Source organism: Miniopterus schreibersii, assembly GCF_964146895.1.
Source record: "Miniopterus schreibersii genome assembly, chromosome: 16".
Lineage (NCBI taxonomy): Eukaryota > Metazoa > Chordata > Mammalia > Chiroptera > Miniopteridae > Miniopterus > Miniopterus schreibersii.
Window position 1 is genome coordinate 10202953 of NC_138116.1, and position 20164 is coordinate 10223116.

Here is a 20164-nt window from a genome sequence, read left to right on the forward strand (position 1 = left end):
AAGGAAGAAAGCTGAAAAGAGCAATAGGTAACCAAATATTCCTGGAAAAAGTAACCATACCAACACTCTGAAGGGGCGAGAGAAGGCAAGCATGTAGATCACCCAGATACCAGAGGGGAAGTTCCTTGGTTGTAATGGAATTTGATCTGTATTTCCTTCACTTTGTCAACCTAAGATTGCATTTTCCTTCCCACAGTGTGTTCAGAAATTAACAAAACAGACTCTCTCAGCCCTATGAACCAAGGGAGACTGAGGAAAGCTCATCACTAGAAGTGAAAAACAGAAACAGCAGCATCTCTCTACCAAAATAATTATTCTAACTTCATCAAGGAGCTCCAGGACAACAAGGACCTGCATAAATTCAGGCTCAGTACTCACTGAAACAAAAGTGAAGCAGAGACCAGCTCCCCTCTGTGCCAGTTGCTCCGTGTCAAGCCGAGGTTTCGCTAGCATCACTGACATCAGGGTTGGCAGAGCAGACTGCTCCTCTGATACCTCCTTTGCAGCGCTGCCATCTAAACCATAAAGGGGCTGCTCTACTCGTCGCTGGAAAACATTAAAAAACACACAAATTATGTGAGAAAGAAAATCTGATATTGCCAAAACATGCAACAAATTAAAACACAGTTACCGAATATAATAATGATTTAAAAAACAAACAAACACCTTCTCTGAAAACAAATATGGAGAGAATAATAACATTATTACTGGATCATAACCTAGCTATAAACCTGAGTTAATATCTTACTCAAATTCAGCGAAATTACATTTTAATGGTTCTATATTTACTTAACTCTGAATTGACAGGTTACTTTGTAGAGTTCAACAAATCAACTTCATAATTCCCTCAATCCTACAAAGGAAATGTTATTTCTATCCTGTAGGTAAATGAAGATTAAGACATTTGTTCCCTACTTGATAGGTAGACCTTATTTCACTCTTAATTCTATTCTCACCACGCTATACTTAGATGCAAAATAAAAGCTGAAATAAATACAAGCAAAACAAGTTCCAGTCTACACTTAAAGGATAATATAGCACAATTATGTATGATTTATTCCAGAAATGTAAGGACGGTTCATTATTAGCAAATCTACTAATGTAATTCATTACATTAATGTTAAGAAGGGGGGGAAAAACAAGTTCTTCCCCTTAGATGCCCCAAAACAATGTGCACATCATTGGGCAACTCTTAAAAAAACAAGCAAACAAAAACCAACTAGAAGTACCCATCTTTAACATAACAAATATCTTTAATATAATGGAGTATTTTTTTCAGAAATTAACATAAATATACTTAATGGTGCTATAATAGAAACACTTTCATTAATGTTAAGAACTAGATGGGATTAACACATTAATATCACAATCATTCAACATTTTTATAAAAGTTCTGGTCAATGTGATAAGGGAAAAATATGAGGTATAAACACTGAAAAATAGTAAAGATTAAAAAGTATCATTTTGGGATGATTTAACTATTCACAAAGGAAACCAAGCAAATCAACTGAAAAACAAAATAAGAGTCAGTAAGATAGTCAAATATAAAATAAATATACAAAAAAATCAATAGCTTCCCCATATACCAACAATTGAATATAATCAGAAGATGTAATGGAAGAAAAGGCAGGTTCAAAATTTCAAAAAAATCTGTAAAATATTCAGAATTATGCTTAAGAAGTATACAGATTACATATTAAGAAAAACTAGAGCTTCACTGACAGATACAAAAGATGTGACCTAAATTAAACGGCAATATTATCTCCTGGATTCAAATTTTATAGATGCCAAATTTCTCTAAAAGCCAATGATTAGGGCTTTTTCTTTATTTTTGGTTATGTTTTTCTTTTCTTTTTTCGCAAGAGAGCGTTGTGGTGTGTGGTGGTACAGTGATCACCTGGGCTCCCTCTTACTCTCTTTTAGGAAGTTGATTTTTGTGGAATGTCACAAATGAATTCTGAAGTTTACTTGGAAAAATAATCAAAATTAGCCATACAATTTTTAATAAAGAATATCAGGGAAATTTGACTAACTTAATATGAAAACATATACAAAACAACTAACTAAATCAGTACAATACTGGTATAGGAGCAGATTGATCAGTGGAATAGAATGGAAAATTCAGAAAGAGACCCATATAATATGGATATATAATTAGTGATTAAAGTACATTTCAAATTAGTGGGGACTTATTAAGAAGACTGCAGGATATTTGCATAGATGTTAGAAAAAAGGAAAAGAAGGTTGCTTCCTTATATCATAAAAATTGTAAGAAAATATAAACAAATCCTTTTATGACTTTCTAGTGGTGAAGGACTTTTGAAACATGACATTAAAATACAAACCGTGCCCTGGCCAGTGTGGTTCAGTGGTTAGAGCATTGGCCCGCGCACCCAAGGGTCACAGGTTCGATCCCCGGCCCACTCAGAGCGCGTACAGGAGGCAACCAATCGAGGTGTCTTTCTCACATCTATGTCCATCTGTCTTTCTCTCTCTCTCCATCTCTCTCTAAAAATCAATGGAAAAAATATCCTCGGGTGAGGATTAACAACAAAAAGCATAGAAACCATATAGAAATATCTAAGAATAACACAAAACCAGTAGGTAATAAAGAAAAAACAGTGATATATTCAACTACTTCAGATTTTTCGACTTCTGAATGGTGAAAGTCAACATAAACAGTTACAAACAGGAAATTACAAACAGAAAAAATATTTACAACATAAATGATGCGTTAACAATTTTAATAAATAATGTGCTCCTACACATCAGTAAGAGAAAAACAAATACTCCAAGAAACAAATAGGCAAAGGACCTGGACAAGCATTAAGAGAAACCCAAAGGCCATTAAACCCATGAAAAAATGTTTAATATCAGTAACGAAGATATGAAAGTTAAAACAAAGCATTTTTCTCACTGACTAAGATTACAATGATAAAATTCAGTATTAGAAGGATATGTAGAAACTGAGACTCAAACTGCTGATAACTGGCTAGCAATTATGTAATGACAATTTAAAGTGAGCATATTCTGACTTGAGAATTATATTTCAGAAATTTATCAAAAGGAAAAAAATGCACAAGTACAGAGATATGTATATGTACACACACATACACACACACACACACCCGGACATTCATTATAGTACTACTTATAGAATATAAAATGTTTATAGGATATTGGTTAAATAAATTAATTACAACCGAAATAAGGAAATCTATCACATGAACATACATTTATACATTCATATATGGCCACTAAACTCTTTAATAATCGTGCTTTTAGAGGGGACTTTCTATTTTACCATTTCTGAATTGGTAGATTTTCAAAATACGTATACATCCCTTTATCAGGAAAAACTATTTAACATTTTCATTTTAGAAAATAAAAATAAAATAACCAAAATGATCCTGAAAAGGGATCTATGAGTAGTCCATCTTCTTAAGACCAACATTCCTAGCTCACCAAATGCAATGGTTTAAATTCAGGCTCCAGAACACCTGTGATACCCATTTATAACAATATTCTCACTACTTGGGAGAATGTATCTTCAAAGCTAAAATACCCAAATTATTCATTGTTATGTATTTAATAATATTTGCCAAGAGCTCACAGATTTAAAACTATTTCTGGAAACAGAGCAGGCTAGGATGTTTGAACTAAATACCTTCCCTTAGAAAACAGGACAAAGTATGAATAAAAGATATTAAAAGCATCAAACACTTGAGAAAAACAAAAGGGGGGGCCCTACCAGTGCAAAATCTAAGCAAACTGAGAAACAAGACAGGTAAAAGAAGCACCAAAGTCACAGTTGCCCTAAGGGTACCTGAAGATCTTGAATTGCCATTTCCAGGGCACCATAGTGCCAAGCAAAGAGTCACAGGCAAAAGCCCACCCCGGCTCAACAAGGAAACCTTTTCCACTTCAAGCTGGGCTTCCAAAGGGCAAAGCACCCTCAGGGAAAATGTAAACCAGAAGAAAAATTGCCCCCACCCTCAGGAAGCTGCAAGGAAGTTGCCCTGGCTCCCCTGAGGAATGTTAGCACAATTCAAATCAATATTGCCTGGGTGGTTCAGACAAACAAACAAAATAAGTAAAACAAACAACAAAATGCAAGCCATGAATTCAGTAGTTTAAAATAGTATTGGATTGGTAGACTCTCCAGGCACCTGGAAGAAGCAAATAATTCTCTCTGGAAGAACGCATCTTTATCCTAGGTCTCAAAGAAATGTCACAAATAATCTTTCAGAAACAATAAGCAGAATGCCATAAAAAAAATGAAGCATAAAGAAATGAAGCCCCCATCCTAGCCAGTGTGGCTCAGCTGGTTAGGTGTTGTCCCATGCACTGAAAGGTTACTGGTTCAATTTCAGTGCAGGAGGCAGCCAATCAATGCTTAGCTCTCTCACATGGATGTTTCTCTCTCCTCCCTTCCTTTCTCTCTCCTCTAAAAGTAAAAAAAAAGGAAAAGAAAAGAAAAGAAAGAAATGAAGCCTCAAGCAACAACTAGGAAAAAAAAAGAGACAGCAGAAACAGATTCATAAAAACGTCAAATACCAAAATTATCAGATACAGATTATAAAATAACGGTCTACTAGATTTAAAAAAAAAAAAAAAAGAGAGATAGGTTTGAAAATATCTGCAGGGAAATACTGGGGAAAAAGTAGACTTACAGTTGTTCAAATGCAAAAAGACATGCAGGTTATGATTATTACAATAGCTTTATTAACTCTGTGTTTTGCATTCTCACAACTGTATACCCACTCTTGCCCCATCCTGCATAATAACAAAAATTAAGAATTCAATGGGGTTAATAGCAAATCAGAACCAACAAAACAGAGAATTTGGTAACTGAAAAGAAAAAACTTTCCAGAATGTAGCATTCAGAGACCAAAAGAAAATCAAAAAAAGGGACAAAGTGAGACAATTTAACATCATTAATTGGAATTTCATAGGAGGAGAAAAAGAGAACAGGGCAGAGATAATAGTTGGAGACAATGGCCAATAATTGTTCAGAAATAGTGCAAGACATCAACCCACAGATACCAGAAGCCCAACAAATGACAAGCAAGAGAGAGAAAAGAATGCCTGCATAGTGAAACTGCAGACCACCATAGATTTCAAAAGCAGCCAGGGAAAAAAGAGCAGATACTTTCAAAGAAATAAGTAAACGGAAGCTATTTTCTCAATAGTAACAATGGGAGCCAGAAGATAATGATACACTGAATTGTTTTTTTAAAAGTGCAAATCTAGAGACATACACAGCAAAAAAAAAATCTTTCAAGAATAAGGGGATAATAGAAATATTTAAGCAAACAAAAATCTAGGAGTTAACCCCCAGCAGATACAAAAATACTAAAGGAGTAACTCTGCCAGAAGGAAATGACCCTAGGTGGAAGGTGTAAAAAGGAAAGAAATACAAAGAAAGGGGTAAGTATACAGATATATCTAAGTGAACAGTGGTAGTATAAAATAATATTTTACAAGGCTTAAAAAAAAGGAAAAATAAAAACATACACCACCACCACCAAGTCAGTAGCAGGAAAACTGAGCTAATGTTCTAAGGTCCTCATTTATTTGGGAGGGGGGTAAAGTAAGTTACTAGTAACATCAAGCTTTGCCATATTAAAGACATATGTAGTAGTTTCTAAGAGAATAACCAAATAGGATCTAGCTACTAGAGGAGGAGGAAAATCTGAATTGATTTTAAAAAATCAATCCAAATGAAAACAAGAAAGAAAAAGGCAGATAAACATTTAAAAATGATAGAACAGGCAGGATAAACAGAGAACATTAAAATATGGTATATTTAAATTCAATATGATGATAATTATATTAAATGTAAATAGGCTAAATGTTGATGTTAAAAAGATTTTAGACTGAATAAAGAAAAAAATTCAGCTATAATTTTGTCAGATACACTAAAAACATAATAATGAAAAGCTGACAGTATAAAACAGATTTATATCATACATTGATTTGGTTATATTAAATATCACATAAACTGCATTTAGAGCAAAAAGCATCACAAGAGATGAAGAAAGTCATGTACTACAGAAAGCAAAATTATAAATACAGGAAGAAACAGACAATTTCCCAAATCATGAAAGACATGACAGACAAAATAATGACAAAAATTTTCAGGTTGAATACATTTTCATACATGCTTTACTAATTGCAATCATCCTAACAAATGCACATTTTTATAAGATACAGAAAGGGAAAAAGTGCACTTTAAAATAATTTAACAATACAGAAGACTAAATCACTTAGGCACTAACCAACTCTCCTGAGGCAGAGAAAATTTTCCGAAACAGAGACCTAGGATGAAAACTCCTAATCTTAGGGAAACCTCTTGTCCCCAGGGACCTCACAGCAATACCTGAGTTATCAGTGGACATAATACTCTTGAGTACAGAAGTCTTGGGGGACAAGGGGAATCAATAAATTTTCCAAAGGCATGCAGCAAATTAACCCAAAACCCTACATTAGCTAGCTCAGAGATTCTCAACCTCAGCACCAATGACATTTTGGACCAAATAATTCTCTGCTGTGGGGGCCTGTCCTGTGCATTATAGGATGTTTACAGCATCCCTGGTCTTTGCCCATTAGATGCCAATGGTACCATCCCCCTACCCCCAGTTATAACTAAAAATGATTCCAACATTGCCAAATATCCTCCAAGGAGCAAAACTACCCCCTGGTTGAGAACCACTAACTTGGCTATAATGTTTTTAAGACCTTCAGATCTCACTTATAGGCAGAAAACAAACCCATCTTGAATTTGTATAGCATTAGCTTCTCTACTATTCCATTGATTAAGCCTTGAAAATAATTCAAATGCCAGGAGCTGGCCAATTTTTTTTTTTTAAATATAGCAACATATAAGTTTGTCAAAGATAAAAGGCTACAGTTTGGATAGAAAACCATTTCTTTGACAGAATACTGAGCTGCAGGCTTAGAGGCAATTTATTATACTGAGAATAGGGTTAGCTCTCATATAGATTTGAATCTAAGTGATTGATTCAGAGGTAATAGTATGAACTTTTCTCCTTAATGCCTCATTCCCCTTGGGTGGTGAATGGAAGAGATATTTTGCTCGAGTGTTCCTGGGTTTCTTGTCTCCTACAACAGGTGTCAAATTTCTCCAGGTGAATGCTTACCGGTAAGGGATTGGATAAGGAATGTTGCGGTGAGGATCGTGCAACTGGTGGAACACTTCTGCCAGGGCTGGTTCCTGGCCCGCTTCCCCCAGCAAACTGGCCAACAGGGAAAAATGGATATGAATAATTCAGAACAGTACTGTGCTCCAGATAAGGAGAGTAAAAGGTTAATACACAAATAGGTCTTAATTATATATGTCCCCTTTAAGGCAACACGTCTTATTCTAGAAAGAAAACACCATGTATGTCAATTTTTGCTATCTTTTCCATGAGATTTTTTAGAAGGATCTCCAGCAGAAATGTACCAAGATACAAAGAAGCATGGCTAGAAATGGTTTTGAAAAATGTAAGAGAAGAACATTTTCCCTTCTTGTCACATAATACACGAAGCAGGAATATAGTGGTAGAGTGGATGTTAGTGTCTTCTTTAGTAACCAATAATGATGGGTCAGTGAGCTCTCTACGTGTTCCACTGGACTAAAGAGACGAGTCCAAGTTTTTCAACTTCAATCTTTGCAAGACACGAAACCTAGTCTGGCCAAGAGAAAAATCACCTCATTTGTGAATTTTTATATCATCACAGACAAGACACATCAAAAACAAATTTAAATTTAGAAAGTCAACAATAGTGTCCTTTTATAGAGAGAAATAGGGAGGCATTAGATTGATGAAGATGTGAGGAGGAGGAAAGCACAGTGAAGGCAAAATATTGCTTTCTAAAGCCTTAAATGAATGCAAAATTTTAGGTTTTTAAAAAAACACTATAGATTTTTTCCTAAAAATTTTTAACTTACCTCAAAGTAATCACTAATTTTATGTCCCCTAGGAGTGCCTTTCCCTGAAAATGAAACCAAAGTAAGTATAGTTTTTCCAACAACACATATAAACCATCAATCACTAAAATATACTATGTACCCAATAACTGCATACACTGTTATCAATTCAAGTGCCTGCTTTACTTGTAACAAATGAACCAAAATACCTGCATCTTAATAACAGGGAGCTTCCTCCACATAAAGAAAGTCTGAGCAAGCAGTGAGAAACTGTATTGCAGCTTGTTTTCCTTTAAGACTGGTTAATCTTTCTTTATAAATACACTTTTATGCCAAGACTGTGAATCAAAATGAAAGTAATCTCTAATCCATACCCCCAGCTAAGAGAACAAAGAATTTGAAACAAACTCCTTAGAAGGGTTTATCCTATTTCAAACAAAAATTTTGTGACCTTGTCGCTTTGGGAGAATTCTCCCACCCCACAAGTAAAAAATTTGTAGATTAAAAAAAACACAAGAAAAATGTGAAAAAGACTGGTACTTCGATTTCGGGAGGCAAGGGGGGCAGGGGGTGGAGGAGCCAAACTATGTATTCTTTATTTAACTATATAAAGATACTTGGCATTAGAACTGTCCTATCTATAGATTTACTCCACTGGTTACCAATGTTCAACTAAATAATTGACATGGAGAAAGAGTAGGTGGAAAGGACAGCCAGGTAAATAAAACCATTTCTGGTCACCTATTATTAACAAATCACTGATCTAATGCATAAAGCTCCACTGTAACCTCTTTTCTATACAATACATGCTTGGTCTTAAGAAAAAAACCTGTGGTGAGAAGACTGTTAACTTACAACAGGAAAAACATGAGTCCCCAAAGAACTGACACTGTTTTGTCAAGTGTATATCAAGTGGCAAGTCTATAACATCCTGATATTCCCTTAAGGTACACACATCTTCTTTGTTAGGAATCCCTGTACACAAACTAATTTACTAGTGTGAGTTGGAAAATTCTAAGTACGTAACAGTTTAGTATTTTTATTAGTGTGAAATTATTACTACCTTGGCTAGTTTCATATGGTTCAGCTTTTCTTTTCCGGTTTCGCTGGTCATTCTGTTTTTTCTCAGGAGTCTGTTAAATACCATATAAATCACAATTAGCATTTTTGTCAAATTTTTCACACTATGAAAATTAGAGACTACGTATAAAATATCACATTTATAAGGAGATTTAACTGGTATAGACAAGTCCTAAATCAGTGTCCTGTTCTTAGAGCAGGGTCATGGAAGGAGTACAACGTCTGGAACCAAACCACCTATACAATTTTTGGCAAACTGCTTAAACTATCAGAGCTTCTACTTATTCATCTGTAAATCAGGGTTGCTGCAAAGCCTAAATAAGATATTTTATAAAGCACTAATGAAGTACAAATATCTAGCATACAGTAGGCTTGCAGAAATATCCTAACAGCTGATATCTACTTTATAAGAGTTTAAATCCAATTCTTTTTTCCCAAAAGGAAAGATCTGCATAATCAATCAATTGGCTCTAATTTATTGAATGTTCTATCAAAGTGCAAAATAAGTGGTTACAGACTTGGACCCATACCCATGCAGCTGGGTTTTTTGCCTACAAAATTTCTTCAAATTCTATTACTAAAGTTGGCCAGGCTACACTGCTACACTGACCCATAGATTTGAAGTACTAACAAGTATTAAAATTCAAGAGCACCTAAGCTAATTCAACTACACCTACCAATTTTTGCCCTTTACTGATGGCAGCTAAACAAAAATTTTTTATTTATTTTATTTAAATATATCTTTATTGATTTCAGAGAGAGAAAGAGAGAAACATCAATGATGAGAGAGTCACCATTGACTGGCTGCCTCCTGCATGCCCCCGACTGGGGATCAAGCCTGCAACCCAGGCACGTGCCCTGACTGGGAATCGAATCGAGATCTCCTGGATCCTAGGCTGATGCTCAACTGCTGAGCCACGCCACACAGGGCAAGCAAAAATTTTTTTAAAAAATACAGATACAGGGGGGTGAGGTAAGGTGGAGGAAGGTACAGAGGAGATAAAAGATGAAAGGAGGAGACTTCACTTTGGGTGGTGAACACACAATACATTGTTGTGGAGTTGTTCACCTGAAACCTGTATAATTTTTTAAATCAATGTCACCCCAATAAATTCAATAAAAAGGAAAAAGAAATTTTAAAAATACAGACACAAAGAGCACACAACCCCAACATCGTGGGCTCTAACAGTACCCCTGGAGTTCTATTATCTTTTTACCCAGATTGAAACTGTGGGAAATATGAAAAGTATTGTAATATATGTGGCTTCTTACCTCGACTTCTTTATCACTCAAGGACCCCACACTGCACAAACTCTGGTTTGAAGACTCGCTATTGAGTGGCCCCTGAAAAGACAAAAAAAAGGAATTAAAAGAAACTAATTTAAGGTAGCAGCAAAAGTGAGGAAGAAGCCTGTTGATTTTGATGACTAAGTCACTGACTTAGAAGCCATCTTGAAAAGAAGCCAAGAGGTAACTGCAACGTCTCCAAGCGAACTTGGAAAGAACTCAATCAACTACAGTACCCTCATGTTAAAATTCTCTCGCTACTACTGTTTCATTTCCTTTACAAAACTCTGTCTCATATACAGATTTTCCCTTCTAGAGCACATGTAGTGAATTCATTCTTTAAGAAAAGCAAGTAGGGGAAGTCAATTCTTTCAGCTTCTTATATCATACAGGTAATATCTGACAGTTGAGACATTAAGGATATGTTAGGGGTTCCTTATGAGACGGTGGTCGGGGGCCGTACCGAAGGAAATGCTTTTCTGAGGTCATGCTTTAAGGAGGCATGACTGCTAGCTCAAAAAAACCAAGTCACAAGAGATTGACTTCTCAGAACCTCATAGCATGAGCTCTGCTGGCCCACTCCTCCGTGAAATCAGTGAAAATTATTTAAAAAAACAACTATTCAAAGCCTCTGGAAATGGTCCCTAATGGCAGCAAATAAACAACTATTCAATACAATCTAAGAATATTCAGTCTGGATGGTGAAAAGTCCATGGTGTAAGACCCTCTCCCCCGTCTTCTCCCTCCCATCCCAGCAAGGCTCCAGACTGCTGCCGCCAGGAACACAGAACTCCCTCTTCCCTCAGCTCAGTCCACGAGCTGGCTTTCTTCCTGGGTGAGGAATTCTTCAGGATACTCATCCTGTCCCCAGCCTCCTGTTGCTGAGGCCAAGTCCCAAGCAACAAAGACAGGGATTCTACCCAACCCTCACTTCTGGAACCGAAACTCTACCTTAAGCATGGCACACAGAATACTGAGGCCCCAACAGTCCTTTCACCCAGCTCATGAGATGGTGGTTCCACACCAGGAGAGATAAGCAGCTGCACACACACAAGGGCTCAGCTCCTAGAGCAAGGAGGTCACTCACAGAAAAGTCCACCACCATCCCCACCCCCAGCCTTCAGATATTTGGCCTAGCGGGAAAGCAGAAACCCTAATACCAAATCTCTTCCTGAAAGACCTGACTTCATTCGCAAGAGTGCGGACAAGTTTAAGTCTAAGGGTGTTCTCAAGAACAGTGGTGGTTGTGGTAAAAGACAACTGGAAGGAGATTCATGCATATACTGTAAACCCTCAATTTTGTGGACCTCAATTTAACGGAGACTTCGGATATAACAAGACAAAATTTCCAGACCATATGTCATATTTGAAAATGAATGCCCTGTTAATTTTATAATGCTTTTAACCAAGGCTTGCTTATAATTAAATTAACAGGTTATTTTGTTGTTGTTATTAATTCACTGTTATTTTTAACAAATTTTAGTGAATAGGCCATATGTTGGGGGAAAACACTGAAGTAATTTTGCCAACATAAACAAATATTACATATCTACAACTATAGTCTACATGTTTAAATCCAAGAGTCACCGCTGTTAAACAATGCTCAGCGCATCGCACAAGGTAATTAATTGGTCCTGTTGTTGCATGGCTGACTCTCTGCAGCAGTTTTAACTCACACTGGCCAATGTTCCCACATGCACTAAGCCACACCCCAGGCCTATGCATTTGTTTACTCAAGGTGACTGGTGAATGCACGCATTTACTGGACCTATTCAGTATAAATTTAAAATTATTGTAATACATATAGAAAACTTTACAGTGAAATTAAACTTTTCACACATACTTAATTTTAATTACACAGACGTGTCTACAAAAGTAAAAACAGGTAAACTAATTTGTCAGTTTTTTAGCATACGCATTCAGAAAACCTACTTTATTATATAATGGACTTTCGGCTTTAACAGACACCCCCTCACCGAATTAGTCAGTTATATCAAGGTTTTACAAGATACGGCTAGACTGCAGGTCAGGTAGTTTGCAGGGGAGAATCAGGGAATAAGACTTCTGGGAGGAGTTCTCTCGGGGCCAGTACACATAGCAAACAGGAACCTCAAAACTCTCCCTTCCTTCATGGATCCTCAATTTGATTGGATTAGTTTGTGGAAAAACTTATGCCTCAGGGCACTGTTGAAAATAATAGAGTAATATGGGCAATCAGTGGAGTTTAACAACTGGGTTGGTCAGGGAAGGAGAGCCCTACCAGCACCAGTCATCCCAGGGTGACTGCAAGCTGACTAAAGCTGAGGAACACCACCAGAGGCTTATCCCTGGGGAGATGGGGTGGTAGAATAGACTTCACTAAAATAATCCAGCCAGTCACTAAACAAATAAACAACCAAATACCAATAACATGCCCCAAGGGATGGGGTGAGAAACCAGTATCCAGCACTGCTACAATGTATCATTTAAAATGATAAATGTTCCAACAAAAACTTCATGAGGCATGCAAAGAAACAATAAAGCAAGACCCATATAAGGGGGGGGGGGGGAATTAGGCAAAAGAAACAGCCTGTGAGAGTGACTAGATGTTGGATTTAACAGAAAAATATTTCAAAATACCCATTATAAATATGTTCACAGAACCAAAGGAAATCATAATTAAAGATTTAAAGAAAGGTATGAATGACAATGTTGCATCAAATAGAGAATATCAACAGAGACACAGAAATTATATATATTTTTAAAAACACACAAATGGGAATCCTAGAGCTGAAACTACAATTAACAAATAAAAAAATGCACTAGAGTAGAGGCTCAAGAGTATAACTGAATGGGCAGAGGAAATAATTAGGAAATTTGAAGATAGATCAATAAGAGATTATGCAAGCTAAAAAAAGAAAATGGAAGAAAAATACACAGAGCTTCAGAGAAAAATGAGAAACTGTTAAGTATTACCACCATGTAGATAACTGGGTACCAAAAGGAGCAGAGAAAATACTCAAAGAAACAATGGCTGAAAGCTTCTCAAATATCTGCAAACCACATACCTGACTCAAAAAACTCAAAACTCAACATTTTTAATCCAGTTAGAAAAATGGCAAAAGACATAAACAGGCATTTCACTGAAGAGACTATAAAGATGGCTAATAAGCATGAGAAAAGATGTTCAAGATCATTAGCCAGCCATGAGGGAGATATAAATTCAAACGACAGTAAGATTTCATTACATACCTATCAGAATGCTAAAATAAAAAATAGTGACAACACTAAATGCTGTCAAGTATGTAGAAAAACTAAATTACTTGTACTTCACCATGAGACTATAAAAAGGTACAGCCCATTTGGAAAATTGTCTCACAGTTTCTTTTAAAACTAAAAATGTACTTAACGCTTAACATATGAACCAGCAGCTGTACTACTGAATATATGTTCCAAAGAAATAATATACACACAAAAAACTGTACACCAATGTTCATAGCAGCTTAATTCATAATAGCAAAAAATTAGGAACAAGCCAAATGTCCTTCAATGGGTGAATGGTCCAACAAACTGGTATATCCAAGCATGGAATACTACTCAACAATAAAAAAGAACCAGCTATTTATATGCACAGTAACAACTTGATGTCAAGTGGAAAAAGCCAATCTCAAAAGGTTGTATTACACACACACACATACACACACACACTTGAAATAATGAATTTAATAGAGATGGAAAACAAATTAGTGGTTGTCAAAAGTCAGGGTTTCCAGGGAGAGAGCTACAGAGCAGCAGGAGAGAACCTTGTGGTAATGGAGCAGTTCTACATCTTGATTGTGGTGGTGTTTAGAAGCAGCTACACAAGTGATAAAATTGCAGAGATGTACATACAAATGATGCATGTGTAACATGAAATATATACAAGTTCTGCAGATTTTGTCAATGTCAATTTCCTGACTTTAATATTTTGCTATAATTATGCGAGATGCTGCTATGTTATTATTTAACATGAGAATTACCTATTCCTTGAAAGGTTAAGAGAGACTACCTGTAACTAGGGAGTGCACTTTTGCCCCACTTCAAGGAATAAGAGAAGGAGGAGTAGAAAATAGTTTTATAATCACCTGGATTTTCCCTTGGTTATATGAGTCTATTCTGACTTTTATGTATTTTTGTCAACATTAATTCCTATTACCTTTGAGTGGAATTACCTACTTCACTGAGACTTTCATATTAATATCATATAAGTAACACCACCCACTTCCAGTTTTTTCTCTTTGTGGGCTCCCAGTATCTCTTCCTACACCTTTTACTCTCTCCATTTTCCCCTTTGTTTCCTTAATTTTCTAACTCTGGATTAATTCCTATTCTTCTGTTCTGTAGTATATTATTTCTTCTTATAGTTTTATTATTTTTCCTCTTTTTGTTTCTTTAAAAAAATTTTAACTATAACCTTAAATTGACTGGTAAATTCATACTCTTGTATGTTAAGTACTTCTCTGTCCCATTACATGTTTAATTACATGGTATTTTCATTTATGTTATTTTCTAAGTAAAACAGTCTGTTACTTGATAGTTGATATACAATAGCTATTTAGGAGAATGTTTACTAACATCTAAGTCACTGGAGAGGGGAAACTGTCCCTTAAAAGAGTCATCTCAACCTCAAAAAGAAGCCAGTAAGAATTTTTTAAACAAAGTATGATAATACGTTACAGTCCTACGTAAAAAAGCACCACTTTCTACACCAACATTTAAACTGTTTAACCTGTCTCCCGCTATTAATGATTTTTTAAAGTAAAAAACCAAATAGACAATGGTCAAGTTTCTTGTTTTAAAAAAAGTATGGTTTCCAAAAACAAAGTAAAACATGCTTATACTCAAAAAAATGCATATACTCAAAATGTACTTTTCAGAGGACTTAAAAAAATATTTCAGTTACAAGCCTAAAGAAAACTTTGTGGAATTGTTATCAATCCATGAAAACTGAGGTTAAGATACAAATGTTGACAACCAGCCTTTAGCACATGAATGAAATGCATATAAACTACAAAAAACTTGCAGAAGGAGGGGCCAGAGGTTAATCTTTCACTTCTGTAAAAGTTTAAATGTCAACATTTATTGAGTTTCTAAAGCCTTCATTTCCTCTTTGAACTAAATAGACATCTTAAAAGGGATTGACAAGAGTGGCAAAACTTGAACTTGATTAAATATAAAGGAACACAGCTGACAACAGAGTCAAATATCTGAGGTAGTAAAGATACTCCATTAAAAGCAAGACCTAATGGAAAATTAAAACTAAGGGTCTCTATAATTTTTTAGTCATTAGTAGCATCACTTTTTCACACCATAGCAGAATCAAATCAGCAATTAGAACAGTCTGACTCCGAGGCATACCACACTGGTTAGTTGATCATAGTGTTCCTAGCAGTGAAACAGATGGACCCTCTACTTACTTGATCTGTACATAGTTCTGGGTCAAGTAAACAAAAGCCTAATTTGCATCATTACAAAAAGAGAGCCACTGCCCCTTAGGCCCCTTAATCAACCCCAAGATCTGAGTAAGTTGACAGGCACAGAACCCTTTGAATGACTGGCCTCATTGAGGAAAGATCCCACCACACTGCCAAAAATTGACACTGTTAGTCTTTCTCCCAGCCTTCCTCCAGGGTAGCTGTGCATTAGGGAAAATAAAGACTTTTCAAGAATTACTAGATACTGGCTCTGAACTAACACTAATTCCAAAAGACCCAAAACATCACTGGGGTGCACCACACCAGTCAGAAGAATATACTTAACTAATATTAATGATTTTTAGTAATATTTTGGTCATGTCAAATCCTAATCGTGTGATTTAATAACATCCATTTCCAAACAACAAGCAAGCATAACCATTAGAACAAGAAATCCTTTACCGGTCTTCTCTCCTGAAAACCTGCCTATGGAAGTCTACATAATTTACTCAAGATCTGGTGCATATAATTAAAAACACAGACAATAATATGTTGGCAAGGAAAAGGAGAAGTTTAACCCTCATGCGCTGCTGGGAGAGATGTAAAAATGGAGCAGCTGCTTTGGAAAACACTGGCAGTTCCTCAAATGGTTACACTATTAACTTAAAAAGTACGTTTTAGAGATCCTTAGTTTTACACTAGGTCCAGGCTTTAAAGGATATATCTTTTTTTCTTTTAATCCTCTGAGGAAGGGAGAGAGAAACATCGATCAGCTGCCCTCCACATGCTCCCCAAACAGGGATTGAACCTACAACCCAGGTATGTGCCCAGACCGGAAATCGAACTGGCAATCCTTCGGTGCCCAGGACGACACTCAACCGAGCCACTCCAGCTGAGCTAATGGAATATCTCTTAACTAAGACCCAGTAATTCCACTCCTCGGAATATACCTAACAGAAATGAAAACATATGTTCCCACAAAGACATGTACATGAATGTTCACAGCACCATTATTCATAATAGCCAAAAAAAGGGGAAACAACCAAAAGGTCCACTAACTGCCGAATAGATAAACAAAATATGGTTTATCAATAAAATATTATTTGGCAATAAAAAGAAATGAAGTTTGGAAACATGCTATAACATGAATGAAACTTGGAAACAATGCTACCTAAGTGAAAGAAGCCAGTCACAAAGAACAGCATATTGTATGATTCCATTTAAATGAAATGTTAACAGGCAAATCTATAGACAAAAAGTAAAACAGCTTTATATTACTAACTGTAAAAAGTGAAATAAGGAATTTACTGCACCAAAACCCATGAAAAGACAAGAACTCAGAAAGGTAAGCTCAACATGAAATAAATAAATAAACAAATAGCTTCTATTTGAGGGCATTTGCTGATTTAATTCTAAAAAAGCTTTGAAACTGAGCTGTACTTTAGGAGACCTGGGGGTGTGAGGAGAGAAGACATGGAAAGCCCAGTACCTGCCCAATGAGGGGAGTCTGGGAAACCCACCTCATACTTTAAACAAGGAACACAGGGCTACTCTCTCAGGATATGAGTGATCCAGAAAATAAAACAGCCCTTGTGAAAATCAATGGATAGCCCAGCCAGTATGGCTCAGTGGTAGAGCCTTGACCCATGAACTAAGAGGTCACTGGTTCAATTCCTGGTCAAGGCATATGCCCAGGTAGCAGGCTTAATCCCTAGGAGGGAGCGTGCAGGAAGGAGCCCATCAATGTTTCTCTCTCATTGATGTTTCTATCTCTCTCTCTCTCTCCCTTTCCTCTCTACATCAATAAAAGCACATTTTAAAAAAACAACTCAATGGATAGGTTTATGCACATTACAAACTCAAAGAGAAAATATAAAAAAAAGTTGAAGGTAGTTCAGAAGAAACTACCCAGTATTCAGCCCTGGGAAATAAAGACCAACAATATAGAAGACAATAAGAGGAAGAGAAAATACCGTAAGAAGGTCTAACATATGTTTAAATGGAGTAGAGAAAGAAGAGGGAGAGTAAGATGGGGTTTTTAGGGCAGAAAAACTACTCTGTATGATACTATAGTAAATAAGTATCATACATTTGACCAAACCCATAGAATGTACACCACCAAAAGTAAACCCTTAATGTAAACTATGGACTTTGGGTGATAACGATATGTCAGTGTAGGTCGGTCATCAATTGTAACAAGTGTACCACTCTGGTGGAGGAATCTTGATAATGGGGAGGCTATGCATGTGTGGGGGCAAGGAGCATATGGGAAATTTCTGTACCTTCTACTTAGTTTTTCTGTGAGCCTAAAACTGCTCTAAAAACTAAAACCTAAGTTCTTTTTAAAGTGTATGCTCAGGTTCCCAAAAAATGTTCAGATGTAAATAAAACACAGGTAGGTCTCCTTCAGCCCCCCCACCTCACATCCTGTTAATGGGGAGCTTCCCCTCCTCCTAGGGTTTTCTCTGCCCGTTCCTTCTGCAAGGAGCCATCCCTTCCTCCCAGTTCCCTCCACGCTCCCCACATCCCCACAAAGGTCCCTCCTACCTCCACTGATACTCCCTCCTCATTCTGCCCACCCAACCCCACACCCTCCTCCCTTCGGTCCTCTCTGCCACACACCTTTCTGGAGCCTCTTTCCCTCTCCTCTGCAGACTCCTTGCGCCCCCCCCCCCCCCCATCACTGCAAGCCTACACCCCTGTGCTGACCCAAATCCTTAGGTACTTGCCCAGCATCTCCTTTTCCAACCCCTTGATGCCTGTTCCGCACCCCGTTTCTCTCTGCTCCTTCCCCTTTTATTAGGCATTGACTTTTTGCTGGTTCTGATCTCTGGCCCAATGGGATGTTCATGTTCGGAACACCTGTCTCCCTCCACCTACCAGCAGTCCAGGTCTGTGCTTGCCCCACCTCAGTTCTCCTTGTCCCTTTGTGATCCTGAACCAAGCCCTGAGAATTCCTTGGGGCTGTCTCTGGGGCTGACTCGCCCTCTACCCCTGGTTTCCATCCCCACAATAAATAAATAAATAAATAGTAAATAAATCACAGATAAATAATAAAGAAAAAAGTACTCTAACCTAGCTAGATATATCTCCCATTTCCACATTATAGTGCATAAAATCAAAGACAAAGAAAAATTTAGGAAATGGACAAAGAAAAGATAGGTTACCTTCAAGGGAATGGCAATGAGACTAAAAAAGGGTGTAATGGAAGCCAGTGGACAACAGCAAACAATGTGCTGAAAGAAAATAGTTAACCTAGAATTTTAAACCTAGCAAAAATACCATTCAAGAATGTATATCAGGCAAAAGAAAAAGTATTCCAGATAGAAGGTCAGAGATGAAAAAAAGAATGGATACGTGACATTTTTTGCATTTATTGAAACCCATAGAACTGCACAACACAAAGAGTAAACCCTTATGTTAATAATTATGTATCAATGTTGGTTATCAATTGTAACAAGTCTCCGCACTACTACAACACGTTAATAATAGGGGAAACTGGCAGGATGGGGAGGGAGTATATGGAAACTCTCTGTACTATCTGCTCAATTTTCTGTAAAACTAAATCTGTTTTAAAAACTAAAGTCTATTGCCCTGGCCAGCATGGCTCAGTTGGTTGAAGCATAATTACATGCACCAGGAGGTAGCTGGTTCGATTCCTGGTCACGGGACTGCCCAGGTTGTCCGTTCATTGTCCAGACCATCCAGGCATGTTCGAGAGGCAGCTGATTGATGTTATTCTCTTGCATCAATGTTTCTCTCTTCTTCTCCCTCCCTTTCCCTCCCTTCCTCTGTCTGGAATCAATTAAAAAAACTGTTTTCTATAAAAAATAAAGTCTATTAATTAAAACACACACACAATTAAATACAGAACAGTAACATGTGAGTTGGGAGAAGAATAATGGAGTTAAATCTTCAAGGCCCTTTTTGACAAAAACGAGGGCAAAGGTATTGATTAACATTAATCTTTAATAAATTAAGGATACATATAATTTTTGTGGTAACAAATAAGAGTACATAACTTTCAAACTAAAAAAGGGGAAATGGAATCCTAAAAATAAATAACTGACCAAAAGAAAAAGTATGAGAATGCTTATTATTATTATTTTTAATATGTCTGTATTGATTTCAGAGAAAGGAAGGGAGAGAGAGAAAGAGGTAGAAACATCAATGATGAGAGTCATTGATCGGCTGCCTCCTGCATGCTCCACAATGGGGATCAAGCCCACAACCCAGGCATGTGCCCTGACGGGGAATTGAACTACAATCTCCTGGATCATAAGTCAATGCTCAACCACTGAGCCACACTGGCTGGGCAAGAGAATGCTTATTTCTTTATCTTTTATAGTAGAGAATGAAAAAAAAAATCATTTCAAAAGGTAAAGAAGCATAAGACTGATTTTTAAAGAAACAAGGAAGATTTAAGCCC

The 20164-nt window shown here is 36.7% G+C and overlaps 1 protein-coding gene across 5 annotated transcripts in view; it reads right to left on the reverse strand.

Annotated features, from left to right (window-relative positions):
* The window catches only part of TLK2 (tousled like kinase 2), a 72261-nt gene that overhangs the window by 43395 nt on the left and 8702 nt on the right, over window positions 1-20164 (reverse strand). For 3 of the 5 annotated variants that reach the window (XM_081162733.1, XM_081162736.1, XM_081162732.1), the window contains exons 3-7: window positions 10289-10360; window positions 9000-9069; window positions 7958-8001; window positions 7164-7259; window positions 379-546 (exon numbers count right to left, since the gene is read on the reverse strand). In XM_081162733.1, the coding sequence (XP_081018859.1) occupies window positions 379-546; window positions 7164-7259; window positions 7958-8001; window positions 9000-9069; window positions 10289-10360 (450 nt within the window). The remainder of the gene's footprint in view (window positions 1-378; window positions 547-7163; window positions 7260-7957; window positions 8002-8999; window positions 9070-10288; window positions 10361-20164) is intronic. The other 2 variants (XM_081162735.1, XM_081162734.1) reach the window with 1 other exon arrangement.